General features: G+C 46.1%; 1 protein-coding gene across 1 annotated transcript; it reads left to right on the top strand.

The window, feature by feature from the left end:
* Nucleotides 1-607: 607 nt before the first annotated feature.
* si:ch211-166a6.5 (clustered mitochondria protein homolog) lies at nucleotides 608-16,933 on the top strand. The gene is made up of 28 exons (XM_014170738.3): nucleotides 608-951; nucleotides 4,066-4,175; nucleotides 6,090-6,261; nucleotides 7,024-7,161; nucleotides 7,353-7,510; nucleotides 7,605-7,759; nucleotides 8,145-8,267; nucleotides 8,355-8,487; nucleotides 8,660-8,752; nucleotides 8,910-9,076; nucleotides 9,226-9,408; nucleotides 9,619-10,017; nucleotides 10,187-10,260; nucleotides 10,356-10,460; nucleotides 10,597-10,697; nucleotides 10,781-10,933; nucleotides 11,726-11,788; nucleotides 11,924-12,156; nucleotides 12,317-12,401; nucleotides 12,485-12,638; nucleotides 12,752-12,891; nucleotides 13,003-13,083; nucleotides 13,238-13,363; nucleotides 13,498-13,607; nucleotides 13,706-13,799; nucleotides 15,158-15,274; nucleotides 15,370-15,449; nucleotides 15,546-16,933. Exons 1-28 carry the CDS (start codon nucleotides 903-905, stop codon nucleotides 16,240-16,242), a joined length of 4,293 nt encoding a protein of 1,430 aa, XP_014026213.1. The 5' UTR covers nucleotides 608-902; the 3' UTR covers nucleotides 16,243-16,933.
* The last annotated feature ends 5 nt before the right edge of the window (nucleotides 16,934-16,938 follow it).

The following is a 16,938-nucleotide window of genomic DNA, read 5'->3' as shown; positions in this document are numbered from 1 at the left end:
ACATTTCAACTCTATATCTGAAATGGTACAGGTGTCTTCTTTTTTTTAAGCTCATAACCATGTGTGTGAGGTGTCTACTTTTCTTTCAAAGTAGATTTGTTTAATACTACCAAGAAACACTCTGTTTGACCCTGATTTATCCCACTGCAGTAAAAGGATAAACTGGCATTCCTGCAAAGGGAAGCCCTGCACACGCACGCACACACACACACACACACACACCATTCCTCCATTCCTACACACATTACACACCGATCCATCCCCAAGCCGAACCAAGACATCTGTAACTTTACGTTCATGTTCTGTGAAAGGTGAGAGTTTCATAGCATGTGTTCCTTGTTCCTTATGTAAATGTGTGGGTCACCATAATGTATGTGTGATGACTCCCATTTCCCACATCCCTGGGTGTGTGTGTGGGATTAGTTTGATGGGTGTGTGTGGATAGCATGATCACACCTTTCCTCCAGGGCAGAGAGAAAAAGAGGGGGAGTGAGGGTAGAGGGGGAGGGGGAAGGATAATGAGAGAGAGTGAAAAGGGTGAAGAGAGCAAGATTGAGCAGACACACCCATTTTCAACACCTAGGCGAGGCACAGCAGCTTTGAGGGAGAAACAGAGAGAGTTATAGAAAGGGGGAAGGGGAGAGTTGAGTAATAGGAGGGTGTGGTTATCTTCCAGAGGGGAAACGATAAGCAGAGTTAGCTTGGTGGAACTCACTACACTCTTTCACTTGCTCCCACACACAGTCTGCATATACAAATACACACATACAAACTCCTAAACATACTCAATCTCACTCTGACCGGACAAGAGAAGCGAGTCGGAACAGCAAGTCTGAGAGAGCAACCGCGTGCCAGCACAGAAAAACAAGAGAGTGAGGGAACAGCAAAAAAGGAAATTGGACATGAAGGACAAAGTGAAGAGAGGAGGAGGAGGAGATCAGGGAACGTCAGGTGAGAAAGAACAACTGCTCAGTCCAGCTCTGGTGTCTGTTTCACAACACTCTTCTCTCTTTCACTTTCTCCCACTTCCTTGTTTTTCCATACTGTCTCTCTTTTTCTCTGCTGTTCCAGACTGCCCTACAGGGGGCTATTGTAGCACTGCTGGTCTGCTGTAGCCTGGTTCCAGTCTGGTTCTCATTCAGTCAAACTGTTGTTGTCTTGCCAAATGGTCTGGTCTGCCAATGCAACACTAACAGTGTGGCATTGTTAAAGGCAGGTAGAGTAGAGTCAGGAAGCCTGACTATGTCTGTAGGGAACACAAATCCTATGTAAAGAGAATAATGAACCGAATTCTGGTTGTATAGTTTTCAACACTGCCAATTACTAAGCCATGTTGTTGAAGGAAACAATTTTAAGTATTATGTACATTCCTGCATCTCCTAGGAATGTACATAATACATACTCTCTGCTCTGTGTCGTTCCTCTTCGCCACACCACTTCTCTCTGCATGCTACAGTTTATTGTGCCTTTATTCCAAGGGAGGCTTTTCTCCCTCTTCCTTGCTTACACACACACACACACACACACACACACACACACACACACACCACACACCCCTCCCATACTTGTGTAGTGAGCATATTTCTCATGGCAATGACCCAAGTAACTAAATACACACACATCTGCCTCTGTGTTACCATCACCCAATACAGGGGTGGTGTGTATAGAATGAGTGATAGTGTGTGTGCGTTTGTGTGTTTTCTCATGAATCTATACCTGTGTAGTGAGTTGTGTGTGTGTGTGTGTGGGGGGGGGGGGGGGGGGGTTGTTATCTCCCCTGTGAGTAGGCATATCACTGGGGGAAACCAGATGATTGACAGATTATTATCTCGAAACTCAACTGTAAAGGTTACCCATAATGTTGGACGTTGTTGTACCTCTAATATATAGGTACAACCAGAGCTGTATAATTGTCAGACTTGGTTAGACACTAAAAGGTCAAAAATAATATATTCTAGTGAGATTTCAATCTGGAATGTGATGGGAGTGTAACCCTTCATCAAGTAGGAATGTTAGTGTGTGTGTGTGTGAGACAGGAGGGCAGATGTTATTGGTGCCAGGTCTGGTGGCTCTTGGCCGCTGGAGTCGAGGGGAGTAAAGTGTCAGTTCTTCAGTTCGACTGGCGGCTTCCCTTGAAAAACGAGAAAAAAGCCGCAATAGTACTGTTGTCAATTTTGAGACGCCGTAGCCAAAATATACAGAATTGATCTAAGATAACCTAACTGGCGTCTGCATGCTTCCCAACCGAAACAGTTCGTAAGAGTTTTTGCATATTTATGACAACATTTTGTGACGTTTTCTGTTCGTTTCGTTTTTTTCGGACGTTCGGGCACCCAACATTTTTCTCGAGGCAAGCCGAAGTCGGTAGCTGAAGTCTACGCCCCTTTGTAGATGATTGGTCAACAGTAGGAATTCTTCAATAAAGTCTTTGTTGTAATTCAACGAGAGACGACTCGTTTTCATGCACATTTTGTAACTGAGAAATACTGCATCAAACATCTTAGTTAGATGTAAAATTGCGCGACTAATATCTCCTCAGCAAAAATGGCCAAATGAATGACAGATTTCTTGAGTTGTTTATTTATGTCTGAGAAAAAAACACTTTTCAACCTATGTCATCTAATACACAATAAATGTATAATAAAACATAAACAAATATGATGATATGACAACAAAAAAGAATGAATAACCCTTTTCATACTTTATAATATGTCCATATATAGTTATAATCTGTTTGAGGAACATCTACCCAAAATATTTCACCTTCTTTATTACTTTACCAAACATATCATGACATTGGTGATAGTCAAAATCTGTTCAATGTGTGTATGTCTAAATCAACATTTGGGCCACTAAACAACGTGCATCCCTCCTATAGACAAGGGGAGAAGGGCTTTGTAAAGGGCTCGATTTGTGACTTCCTCACAAAATTACTTCTTTACTTATTTTAAGTTTAAGGTCACATTCTTTATCGTAGAGGTATGAAAGTTATGTATTTAGATCCACCTGCTCGAGACAAATTCAGCCATTGCTTTGCCATGTCTGCGTCGTGAAGCAGTCGAGCAGGATAAATGTTTTTCTAAGGACCATCCCTTTGACCTGACTTCGCAGTGAAGTGATATAAATTGATGTAATGATGCAGCCGACCACCAAAGGGAGGCAAATACCATTTTTTTCAACAGAGGACCTTTACATGGGGAATGGAGGATACCTAGTCATCTGTATAACTGAATGCATTCAACTGAAATGTGTCATCCACATTTAACCCAACCCCTCTGAATCAGAGAGGTGCGGAGGGATTCCTTAATTGACATCCACGTCTTCGGCACCCGGGGAACTGCCTTGCTCAGAACGATAGATTTTTACCTTGTCAGCTTGGGGATTTGATCCAGCAACCTTTCGGTTACTGGCCCAATGCTTCTACCCACCAGGCTACAAGCTGCACCTAATGGTCCTAGGAAGGTCTGGATTTCTGTCATCTGACTTATAAAACGGTGGTTAACATATACATATCATTCTAGTACCCAATTTCGGGGACTGACAGCTTAAAAGCTTTTATGTAAGCGCACTGTGCATGCTGCAGTACTTGATCAGGTCTGTGTGTGCCATGGACTGTATTGTGTGTGAGTGTAAGTGTCGGTGTGTATGTGTGTGTGTGTCTCTGTGTGACTGTGTCGGTGAGTGTGTGTAGGCATTCACATGCCAGGGTTGGGTGTGGCAGTCCCTTACCTCTGAGGTGACATCACTGCTTGTAGGCAAATACTGCCAACGCAGACCCACCCCTCACACATGCTGGGTCCTGCTCTTGTCTGTGTGTCGAGGTAGGGAACCTCTTCTTTTCCTCCTCCTCTCTCTCTCTCTGGCACACTACACATTCACACACACTCTCTCTCAAAGCGGCACTATAGCTGGCTACTGTGTCATCTTGAAAAAAATAATAATCCCACTGCAACTCAACAGTCTGACATACAACGTTTCTGCGACCATAATTCACCTGAACATGTCCAGGGGTTAGGGTTTGTTCTTAATGATCCGATTGGCATGTTCATTCCCTCCCTTAATCAGATACACTCACACTGACCATTGGGAAAACAGCTGCTGGTATGAAGGAGGAAGAAAACCCATCATTCCTTGTGAAGATCCAGGGTGCGGGAGTAGAACCATTTGAGCTGCAGGTAAAACAAAGAGAGACACTAACACATAGTAACCAATGATTTATATAAACCCTGGATTGGTGATGATATGTATTGGCCATTGAGAGGCTTTGAAGCCACCGGTCAGCTGTATTAATGGAATTCTACAGTATTAAATGCATTTAAGTATTTTTGTTGTTGTAGTGGAGACAGTAACATTAGTAAACAAAAAAAATTGTACTTTTAAGGAAAAGGCTTTTATATATTCATTTATTTAAAAAAAAATGTTTTCGCTCATAATATAATTAAAAAGTATGGATTATTAAGGTGTCTGTAATAGAATACATGTGGCAAAACGAATGTAGACATTAATAAATGACATTTTATTGCTTCCAAAATAGCTTAAAATATATAGTGTATATATAAATTAATCATTGACAGTCACACACACTACACATGCTCACACATTGGGCCTGGACCAGAAACAACCCAGAGCCCCCTGTCCTCCAGGTTATGCACATCTGAAGGAACTGGATGCAGGAGTGTAGGGTGGGACATTCAATAGTACAACAACGGGTACAGACCTGCAGTGAGGGTGGAACAAGAGGTGAAAGGGACCAAAATTAGCACACCATTAATTCATATCACACTAGTGACTACATACCATTAGGCCACAGCCAATCTAAATGTGGAAGCATCAAATCAAATTTTATTGGTCACATATACATATTTAGCAGATGTTATTGCAGGTGTAGCGAAATGCAAACTTGTTAAGTATAATAATGCCAAGTTCACCCACTAACTATTCTAAAGGACCACTATATATTGTGTAATGACCAATCAAGTGCATTTATGTGCATGTATGGCCAAGCCTGGGAAAGTGTTTATTAATTTAAGTCTGTTATCTAAGTAGCATAATAAAATAATCCCCATCAAAATCCGTCAATTTAAACTGGAGATATATGGATAATCCATCAAATCCGCCAATGTCGGCCTTCCACATCTGCTGTGGAAGGTGGCCGAGCTACTAACCTGGTCTCAGAGCATTTCGTATTATTCTGTATGTAATCCGGGACACTTCATTTAGTGGGATATGTTGCATTTCGTATGGTATGTATTAATATGTGAATGTCCATCACCAATTTCCTATGATATATTTACGAATTAGAATTCATACTATATGTTAAGAATTTTCAAAATGCACAATATGTGTATGAATTTGCTAAATGTACAATATGTTACGAATTTGCAAAACGTATCATATGTTCCGAATTTAAAAAACGAATTCTAGCTAGGTGGCTAATGTTAGCTAGCTCGCTAATGTTAGCTAGGCTAGGGGTTGGGGTAAGGGGTTAGGCTTAAGTTTAGGAGTCAGATTAAAGGGGAAGGGGAAGGGTTAGCTAAAAGGGTTAAGGTTACCTAACATGCTAAGTAGTTGCAAAGTAGCTAAAAAGTAGTAAGTAGTTGAAAAGTAGCTAACGGGCTAAAATGCTAAAGTTGTCGTTGATGAGATTTGAACTCGCAACCTTTGGGACTTATGTAACCATACCAAATGTAACATATCAAACTAAATAGAGCGTCTCAGATTCACATACAGAATAATACAAAATGCACTGGAGCTACAGCGGTGTTTCTCTGATAATGCTTTTGAACCGTTGAGACTACAAACTAATATAACGCCACTATGGAAAGGGGAGACTCACGAACACGATGGTGTTCTCCGTTTTGCTTTAGGACCCATCCACAAGTGTCACAGGACCCGTCTGAATGTAACCCATGCAAATGAATGGAAGAATGGAGGCAGTTTTGTGTCAACAAAAATAAGAGGTTCAATATGTGTCCAAAAAACTAAAATATTTTCTGAGCTTTCTTATATCTCCTAGATATAGGACAGACACTTCAAAACCTTATTCTTTATGTTTAAAAAAAATACAATAATTGTGTGTATCTCCGTAGGTCCATGGTTTCTGGCTGGTTCAGGAGGCTGTGATGGCGGTGTTGGGGAGAGAGGAGGTGTTTCCTCGCTCCAGCCTCTCATTGGCCCTCTCTGGAATGACCCTTGACCCCCTGACAGAGCTGCAGAGCCTGAAGAACCTCAGACCAGGAGCCACGCTCCGCCTGGTGGAGGGTAGGAGAAGAACTACATACAATACCACTGTCTCAATGGCTACATCCCAAATGGCACCCTATTCCCTTAGTAGTGCACTACTTTTGACCAGGGCCTACTATATACTGTATATGAGTGCCAATTGAGACTTAGCCTCTCTGTCTTTCTTTCTTTCTTTCTCTTCCTCTGCCTTTTTGAATTTAAAGTTGAGTAATTTAGCAGACACTCTTATCTAGAGCAACTTACAGATAGCTAGGTCATAGTAAGTACATTTTCCTCAATAAAGTACTGTAGCTACCAGCAAAGTCAGAGCTAGTAAAGGGGGGAAAGGGTCAAGTGCGAGTGTTAGTTCACGAAAGGCATTATTTTATTTTTTTGTTCATTCTCTCTCTACCACTGCTGACTCAGTTAACATCAAAGTCTTGGATGGGTTGAGAACATCAAAGCAGCAGGCTTGACACAGGGATAACCTTTCTGCCAACCAGACTGCTTTTCTGTCAGAATACCAAACAGCCACGGGAAAACCCAGCAGCAGGGCAGGTCTATGCCTGTGTGTGTATGTGAGGTAGAGAGTCGAGAGAGAGAGAGAAAGAGAGAGAGAAGTGTGTGTGTGTGTGTGTAGGTACGTTTGTTCGTGTGTTCATGCGTTCGTGAGTTCTTGTTTTCGTGTGTGCGTGTGTGCGCGTGCATGTGTCAGCGGGACAGGTCAGTGCCTGTAGAACTATAACAATTAACCATCGTGCTCATTGGAATATGGCTTGTCTTTTGTCCTCTGTTCTCCAGAGCCATACTCTCCCAGGTCTGCAAGGGTTCATCTGGCTCGTGTGCTAGAGCTGCTGAGAGCTGTTGGACCAAACGATGCTCTGATGGAAGGACGATCACCTAGCCTACTGGACTCACTGACACACACACACTCTACAGGTACACACATGACAAACACGTTAACACACACAAACACACACACACTGTAAGGAATCACACACTCATCATATTTCCAGGGTAATTGTTCCTATCCAGCTTGAAGGACCATGAAAAAGAGCCCCTCTATTCGTACAGCTTAGAACACTAACAAATATATTGCCCATTCTCCTCTCTTTCTGCATGTTTTGTAGACTCTTCTGTCCAAGCCAATGGGAAAAGCCTGAAACGCTCGTCCAGCAACACAAAGACTGACCCGGCCAATCAGGATGGAGTTCCTCCTGAGTACCTCCTCCCTGGAGCCGCAGAGAGACCACTAATGGCCATGCTGCCTCACAACACTCAGCCAGAGGTACACGCACACACGCACACGCACACACACACACACACACACACATACATACACACACACTCTTCTCTCTCTGACTCTGTGCCTCTCTCCTAAGGTTCCCAGTTTTCTGCAAGACCTGTCACTCAGCTGTTGGAACCCGCCCCCTGGGCACAGAAAGCTGCAAGGGGACTTCCTGTACATCACTGTGGTGACCCTAGAGAGTCGCAAGTGTGACATCACATCCTGTCCACGAGGATTCTTCCTGAATAGGTGAGGTTCTCAGAAGTAACAGGCATATATGTTGGGGTCTGAAATGATTGACACCCTTGATAAAGATGAACTATAATGACTGTTTAAAATAAATGATTCAAATACTGCGCTATGTTTTATGCAAAAATATAGGGAAATTATATAATTTTATACTAGTACAGTTGCTCTTTCTCTGAGCATTTGTATGAGTATAAAATAATATAATTTCCCATTCAATATGTGAATTATTTATTTTATACTGTCATTACTGCTAATCTTTATCAAGGGTGTCAATCATTTCGAACCCCACTCTACATGTTATCCATACGAGATTACTTCAGTCAATATATCTCAGCTGCATATTGTTATTATCACAGCAATGACAACAGCAATGTGTGTGTTCTAGGTCTACAGTAGAGGTGTTTGATCCTCGGCCAACCTCGTCCTCTCCAGTCAGTCACTGCCTCATTGACCTGCTCTCTCACATCAGCCCTGCCTTCAAACAGGCACTCGCCACTCTCAGAGCCAGGTAACAGACAAGCAAACACACACACGCACGCACACAGTGACCGACCCTATGTTCCTTATGTGTAATGTAGTGTCTGTCTCCCTGTAGGCCCCAACTGCCCCCAGTAGAAATGATGCTGACTCCCTACCGCACACTGAGCTGGCTGGGTCCCCCATCAGCCTCCCACTCCCACAGAAATCCTCTCAGCAGGCTGGGACTGGATCAACACTCTGGAGCACAGGTCTGTCTCTCTCACACACACACACACACACACACACACACACACACACACAGTTTAACAGCTCTTCTCAGTGTTTTAGCCAAGCCAAAGGACGGACGGATGAATAACCAATCAACCAAGTGACTGACTGTCTGACCAATTGACTGATTGATTTGGTGTTTGTGATGTGAAGGCTCCAGACTGGAACGAGGAGCTGCAGGCAGCCAGAGATCTGCCTCAGGGCAGTCAGGAGGAGAGACTACAGAGAGACAGAGCTCTACTACAGGTACACACACGTCATACTCACTAGGAGTCCTCCAGGAAGTATTCACTGCTGACAAGCTGTTATTGTTGCTCTCAAAAAAGGATCTGTCATGCTGCTGTGCTTGAACTGTAAGGCTATTTAGACATTTCTAGAAAATACATTATTCTCTCTCATTCAGGTGAACAGCTCGTTTGTGTGGGCAGTGGCCCAGGGTGCGGAGACTGTTATTGATGGCTGTGTAGAGCCAATCAGTGGAGGTCCTGATGACCCCGCCTTCCTGTGGGGCGGGCTGTTCCTAAGCCAGGGAGGAGCAGGGATGGCGTTAGGGGGCGAGAGGGGACGCAGGTAAGATCTTGTTCAGCTTGTCTTCAGCGGATCTCATTGTATGTAGCTAGAGAATGACCAGTCTTTTTTATAGTGAATATCCTGCTGAACCCAAAAAATCCTGCTGAACCCATCATGCTGCTGTATAACAACACACCCCTCCCTCCCAGGGTGGCCCAGAGGCTGGAGCTGAGGGGTGTACAGTCCTACAGTGACCTGGAGGGGGCGCTCCAGGGCCTCCACACCCTGCCCACCGCCACCGTGGACTACAGGGGGATCCGTCTGTCTGCCCAAGGCCTGGCCCCTGGCCTGGAGGGCCCAGAGCAGGACCAGGGCCCCTCTGCTCCTACGAGGTACAACTCAATAAGAACATAAACATTAGCTTTTATATGCTCCCCAGTGATTTGTTTAATGAGGACAGTGTTTGCACCTGCAGTTAGTCTTTGTCGGTGGCATGCCACCCTCACCTTCTCCTACCTTCTCCCACCTTCTCTCACCCTCTCCCTATCTCTCTCTCCCCCTCTCACTCTCTTCCTCGCTCTCCCCCTCTCTCTCTCCCCCAGGGGTATTCTGTACGGGGTGGGCGCTGGGCCCCAGGAGTCCCCCCACCGACGCTGTCTCTTGGAGCTGCTGGCTCAGGCTGCTAAAGGCCTCAGCCTGCAGAGACACGCTGTAGTGGGGCCCAACGGCCACCAGGTGCCTCTGTTCACCGCACTTGACGCCCAGGGGCTGCTGGGGGCTGATGGGAGGTTCTACCTGCTAGACCTCTTCAGGAGCCTGCCGGCCGATGCCAACTACTGCCCTGAGGGAGGGAGGCAGAGGGAGGAAGTGGAGAAGAAGGAGGGGTCATGGGAGGAGGGCTGGCCAGAGCAGTACCAGAGCACTTCAGGTCTGCCCAGGAGGTTCCCTCATGGCCTCTGCAGGCTAAGACCAGAGCTGCTGCAGGCCTTCATCCAGGACAAGTCAGTACTGTACACCTCTAGTTAGCTATACTGTAGGAATACTTCTTATGTACTGTATGCATGTGAGACAGTCTGACGTTTACAGTAACTCTGCAGTATGATGTCACATTTCTAAATGTTTTGTTTTGTATTGTGTTGTTTCTAAGATTGTTCCCTCCCTCTGTTCCAGACAGTCCCAGTTCACTCGCCGCTGCAAAGAAAGGATGGAAGAGAATGGAGGCGTGGAGGAGTGTGTAAAAGCAGGTGAGAAAAGGCCGTTTTTATTTTTTGCTCTAGATTTCAAGACCACAGGTAATGTCAGAGCTGACACGTTATTTTGTGTGTGTATGTGTTCCCAGGTGACCATCGAGGTACAGATGCAGTGAGAGGTGCTTGTAAAGATGTGGGATCAGTCAGTGACATCATCTTTGAGATGCGCTTCAACCCCAGCGTGTTCTCCCCAGGTATCCCATCTGCTCCGCACGAACACACACAACACACACCCTCCCCTTCCCCATACAGCTGAGACAAAACCACTGCTGTGACATACCAGAGTGTAAAAGTTGACCCTGTCTCTGTCTCACCCCTCTGTGTGTTCAGACGTGACGTTCCCCAAGAGTGACCATGAGGCCGTGAGGCTGCAGGAGAGGCTACTTAGAGAGGCTGCAGCCTCCATCATCACACAACAGATACCTGCCATCGTGAGTGGAGCTCTCCATTCCTGGAGTTCAGTTTATCAACCTGTCGTGACCTGTCTCTTACTCTAGCTGTCTGTGTGTCTCAGGTGGAGGCATGCCTGCAGGGCAGTGAGATGCCTCTAGATGGCGCTACGCTGAAGCAGGCGCTACACCAGAAGGGCATCAATCTCCGCTACCTCGGCCAGCTGACCAAGACCATCAGCCAATCAGAACACAAGGAGCGGCTTAGACATATAATGGTCAGACTCGAAACTCACTCACACACAACTCAAAGGCACTCGAAGAACAGGATATATATACGCTGAGTGTACAAAACTTTGGGAACATGCTCTTTCCATGACATAGACTGGCCAGGTCAATCCAGGTGAAAGCTATGATCCCTTATTGATGTCACTTGTTAAATCCACTTCAATCAGTGTAGATGAAGGGGAGGAGACAGGTTAAAGAAGGATTTTAAGCCTTGAGATAATTGAGACATGGATTGTGTATGTGTGCCATTTAGAGGGTGAATGGCCAAGACAAAAGGTTTAAGTGTCTTTCAATGGGGGATGGTAGTAGGTGCCAGGTGCACCGGTTTGTGTCAAAAACGGCAACGCTGCTGGGTTTTTCACGCTCAACAGTTTCCTGTGTGTATCAAGAATGGACCACCACAAAAGGACATCCAGACAGTAATGATGCTTTTTATATATATATATATATATATGAGTGGCAGGTAGCCTAGCGGTGAGAGCGTTGGGACAGTAACCGAAAGGTTGCTAGTTCAAATCCCCGAATGGACAAGGTGAAAAATCTGTTGATGTACCCTTAGCCACTTAACCCTAATTGCTCAGGGTTGCTGTTGATAATGGCAGACCCTGGCTAACTATGACCCCAGTCTCAGGGGGAGTTTCTAACTCACGCATGTGTATAATACCCACTTATACATGTGGGAAACAGGACAAATATAAGCACCCACCTAACAAATGTTTTATACGCGCTGTGATGATAGGGATTTTCTAAACGTCACTCACCCTCACTTTTCTCTCTTACAGAGGCTGGCTGTTGGAGAGATTGTGGTTCGTTCTTCCAGAAGGATCTTCAACAACTTCCTGCAGGTACTGAAACAGTCTTCATTACAGTGTCATTATCACAGTCCTTATTAACTGGTCTGGGCTCAGTTCCTTGACTGGGTGTAGGGAAAGCATCATTACTGTCTGTAACCATAGCAACCTCCTCTCCTCTGTCCACAGGGTGTGGAGGTGTCAAGTCTCTCTGCAGCTGTCAGTCACTTCCTCTGCTGCCTATTGGTTGCCCATTACAGCACCGCCCCCACAGGGGAGGAGCCTAAGAAGAGGTCCAGGAGGCGGGGTCGTGGGGGAGGAGCTTCAGACAGCGCTGCCTGGAGTGCGCTCAGTGGAGCCGAGCTCTGGATCCTGATTGGCCAGGATGCAGCAGAGACCTATGACATCACTCACGGCCTAGGGTTGGCACATTTAATAAATTAGTCATCAATCGATTAATCAATCAATTAGTCCATCACTTGTTACTTGTACAGTTCCTTGCGTTGTCACCTAATGATTATGATAGTATAATAATACCAGTAGTTAGTGTGAGCTGATGTTTTATGTGTCTCTGTGTTGCAGTTCCACTGCTGACCACCTAGTAGAGACGTATGGGCTGCAGAAGGTCTCCCTGCTTAGAGAGTTCTGTTTGAAGACTGGATTACAGGTACACACACACACACACACACACACACACACACACACACACCTTCTCACACAGACCTCACAATCTTTATGTGTGTCCCTCAGCTGCGACTGAGAGAGTACGTCTTCGACAACCGAACTAAGGCTCCCATTGGTCCAGACGACGTGCTCAACATTTTTCCTGTTGTCAAGCATGTCACCATGACGACACATGATGCCTCGCGAGCGTTCCGAGCTGCTCAGAGTAGCGTTCAGAAAGGTGAGGTGGGCGGGTCACTGCTTGGTTCAACACACCGGGTTAGAGTTTGTTGGTGTGTGTATTTCTGTCGTTGACGCCAGCGGATGTGATATGTATGTTTTCCCGTCCCCCAGGCATGATGGAGCAGGCGTATGTGCGTCTGAAGGAGGCAGCGTATCTGTTTGGTCGCGTGTGTGACGACCTGAACGCGGAGGCCTGCTCCTGTCTAAGCCTGATGGCCAGAGTGGCTTACTTACAAGGCCAGCCCACAGAGGTATATACACACACACCTCAGATTATGGCCTCAAATGTAAAGCACAGGATTGTACGGCTGTGTAACTCACTATTACCCTGTGCCTCTCTACCCCCACCCACAACCCACCAGGCCCGCAGTGTTCAGCTCAAGGCTGTGGTCATCAGTGAGAGAGTCCTGGGCTTTGACCACCCCAACACTATCCAACAATATGTAAGTACCACATTGTCATCCGCTACTCATTCAAAGCACCACCGTCTACTGGGGATATCAAAACTCCCCAAGGATCAATAAACAACAAGTTGGCCTTTATTTATTTGTCATCCGAGTCATCTTTAGCTAAGTGAATGAGGTGTGTGTCCTGTAGGCTCTGTTGGCGGTGTATGTGTTTGCTGGAGGAGAGTCTGCTCTAGCTCAGAGGTGTCTGTTCAGAGCCCGTCTCCTGATGCTCACAGTCCATGGCGAGGACCACCCCTACACCGCTACACTGGACGTAAGTCTGCTACACTCCAAACCTTCAACGTTATATTAGAAGTGAGTCTGCCATACCCTAACCTACCCCTACACTGTTACACCCCCAAGACCTGTTAGAGGAGACTAAACTCTCTCTCTCTCCCTCTCTCTCAGAGCTGTCTAGGTTTGGTGTTGCCGAGCGAACAAGCAGGGCAGTTCCTACAGAGCGCACTCAAAATCAACACTTCCTTCTTTGGCCCCACCGACGTGCACACTGCTCTCAGGTATCAATCGCTTAAATCCCTCCCTCCCTCACTCTCCCAACCAATCAATCAATTAACCAAGTCACTACTCAATCACTCTATCTCCCCCATCTCTCCAGTCAGCATCTGTTGTCCCAGTGGATGTGTGGAATGGGAGACTATCGTTCTGCCATGAATCACGAGAAAGAAGCTCTGTCTGCCTTCACCAGCCTGGTCTGTACCTAGCATACTGTGTGTGTGTGTGTGTGTGTGTGTGTGTGTGTGTGTGTGTGTGTGTGATCAAATCAAACTTTGTCACATGCGCCGAATACAACAAGTGTAGACCTTACCGTGAAATGCTTAACCAACAGTGCAGTTCAAGAAGAGTTAAGAAAATATTTGCCAAATAAACTGAAGTAAAAAATTATAAGAAGTAACACAATAACATAACAATAACGGGGCTATATTCAGGGGGTACCAGTACCGAGTCAGTGTGCAGGGGTACAGGTTAGAGGTAATTTGTACATGTAGGAAGAAGTGAAGTGACTATGCATAGATAATAAACAGCGAGTGGCAGCAGTGTACAAAACAAATGGGGGGGGTCAATGTAATAGTCCGGTGGCCATTTGATTAGTTGTTCAGCAGTCTTATGGCTTGGAGGTAGAAGCTGTTAAGGAGCCTTTTGGTCCTAGACTTGGTGCCCCGGTACCGCTTGCCATGCGGTAGCAGAGAAAACAGTCTATGACTTGGGGGGCTGGAGTCTCTGACAATTTTATGGGCTTTCCTCTGACACCGCCTATTATATAGGTCTGGATTGCAGAAAGCTTGGCCCTAGTGATGTACTGGCTCGTACGCACTACCCGCTGTAGTGCCTTACGGTCAGATGCCGAGCAGTTGCCATACCAGGCCCTGATGCAACCAGTCAGGATGCAGCTGTATAACATTTTGAGGATCCGGGGACCCATGCCAAATCTTTTCATTCTCCTGAGGGGGAAAAGGTTTTGTCATGCCCTCTTCACGACTGTCTTGGTGTGTTTGGACCATGATAGTTCGTTGGTGATGTGGACACCAAGGAACTTAACTCTCGACCCGCTCCACTACAGCCACGTTGATGTTAATGGGGGCCTGTTCGGCCCGCCTTTTCCTGTAGTTCACGATCAGCTCCTTTGTCTTGCTCACATTGAGGGAGAGGTTGTTGTCCTGGCACCACACTGCCAGGTCTCTGACCTCCTCCCTATAGGCTGTCTCATCGTTGTCGGTGATCAGGCCTACCACTGTTGTGTTGTCAGCAAACTTAATGATGGTGTTGGAGTTGTGTTTGGCCACACAGTCGTGGGGGAACAGGGAGTACAGGAGGGGACTAAGTACACACCCCCAGTGTTGAGGATCACCGTGGCAGACATGTTGTTACCTACCCTTACCACCTGGGGGCGGCCTGTCAGGAAGTACAGGATCCAGTTGCAGAGGGAGGTGTTTAGTCCCAGGGTCCTTAGCTTAGTGATGAGCTTCGTGGGCACTATGGTGTTGAACGCTGAGCTGTAGTCAATGAACAGCATTCTCACATAGGTGTGTGTGTGTTTGTGTGTAACCAGTATGGTGAGGACCACCCCCAGAGACGTTGCAGCTATGAGTTCCTGCGTTCCATTACCCAGCAAGCAGTGCGTGTGGAACGCTCTCTGAGGCAAGGAGGGAACCCGCTCACAGCTGAGGTAATAAAACCATATTCTGTTCTCTTTGTGCACTAAATAAAGGTCCAGAGTAGGTGACCATTAAATTGCCTTCTGCCTGTCTCCTCTCTCCCCAGGGGCAGTCTCTGTCTCCCTCAGCTGAGACCACTCTGGAGCAGCTGGCCCTGGTCACAGGCATCAGGACACCAAGCCACAGGTAACACACAAGAGAAGGATTGTATTAATATATATGTATTCATATTACCAAAATGATATTAGCAGACATGAATCTAAGCGTGGTCTGGTCTCTTAGTGACAGGCTCCTGGAGTTCAAACAGAAGCTGATGGAACAGAGAGAGGCAGAGGAGGCCGCTAACGCCAAACCAGACAACACACACACAGAAACAGTGAATGGAAAGGAAGTGAAGACCCCTGAAAGAGAGGAAGAGGAGGATAGGGTAGTCCAGGAGACCACCAGTGAGGAGCTCCCAGAAGAAATAGATCCGGAGAAGAACACAGCCGACAAACAGACAGCGGACGGCCATCAAATGGAGGTCAATGAGTGGTCCGTAGATGTGGGCTCAGCAGTAAAGAGCTTAGTAGTGGAGGAGGGCTCAGCAGTAGAGGGGTCAGCAGCAGAGAATAAAGCAGTAGAGAGTGGAGCTGTAGTAGAATCCAGTGAGAGAGATGGAGATGAAGATAGAGCTGCCCCAGAGACTGAGCAGCACACAGGGACAGAGGATGGAGAGGCAAACCTGATGGCTACAGAGGAAATGCAAACTGAGCCAGTCAGAGACTGTATAGAGGAGAGTCAGAGTCTGACACAAAATGGAGGTTTAGAATCGGAGGGAAACCAATCAGACAACGATGTGGAGGTAGCCAATGAGAAGCCAGGGTCAGATAAGGTCAGCGGTGTGAACGGAACGCCAAGCACCAGCAATGACCAATCAGAGCCTCAGGAGGTCTTTGCGAACAGGGACGCCTCGACGACCATCAGCCAAACAAAATAAACACTTGTCACAGCAGAGGGCGAGATGCTAGCTAATGGAACAGTGGTGTCAGAGAGTGAAGACAAAGAGGGAGGGACCATCATAAGAGACCTACAGAATTTAGGGGCGGCAGGTATCCTAGTGGTTAGAGCGTTGGACTAGTAACCGGAAGGTTGCAAGATCGAATCCCCGAGCTGACAAGGTAAAACTCTGGCGTTCTGCCCCTGAACAAGGCAGTTAACCCACTGTTCCTAGGCCGTCATTGAAAATAAGAATTTGTTCTTAACTGACTTTCCTAGTTAAATAAAGGAAAAAATATATAAAAAATAACCATAGAGAGGAGTCATAGGACACAGGCAGCTGCCAACAAGGCGGTAGCTTATTAACGGTGCTGTTGATTCAGCTGGATCAGAATCTTTAGAGCAGAGAGCTGTGGAGGATGAGATGAAAAACAAAAACAGAAAGAGAATATAGAAGTGTACCATTGTCCTTGACCTGGTGGTTTCTTTACTGATATTGGGAGAGAGCTACACTTTGTGTTGCTTTTTTTCAATATTAAACATTTTACTCTTGACTGTAAAACAAACCAGTGTTTTTCTTACTGCTGTTGTCTAATTTAGTTACAGACAAATCAACTGTTATAACAGCATAAAACTGAATGTTTACACTTACACAACTGAACCAAAATAATAAAAACATTGGGAAAAAGAAAGTCTG

This window comes from Salmo salar, chromosome 24 (assembly GCF_965601325.2).
Source record: "Salmo salar chromosome 24, fSalSal1, whole genome shotgun sequence".
NCBI classification, from domain to species: domain Eukaryota; kingdom Metazoa; phylum Chordata; class Actinopteri; order Salmoniformes; family Salmonidae; genus Salmo; species Salmo salar.
Note: the sequence above shows the minus strand (reverse complement) of the source record. Positions and strands in the feature narration are given on the sequence as shown.

Bases quoted from the DNA above. Each gene is read 5' to 3' on its own strand.
- si:ch211-166a6.5 (XM_014170738.3), top strand. From the start codon at position 903: ATGAAGGACAAAGTGAAGAGAGGAGGAGGAGGAGATCAGGGAACGTCA. The intron at 7,511-7,604 runs GTACACGCACAC...CTCTCTCCTAAG, and splicing joins CTCACAACACTCAGCCAGAG to GTTCCCAGTTTTCTGCAAGA. The intron at 12,639-12,751 runs GTGAGGTGGGCG...CCCGTCCCCCAG, and splicing joins TCAGAGTAGCGTTCAGAAAG to GCATGATGGAGCAGGCGTAT.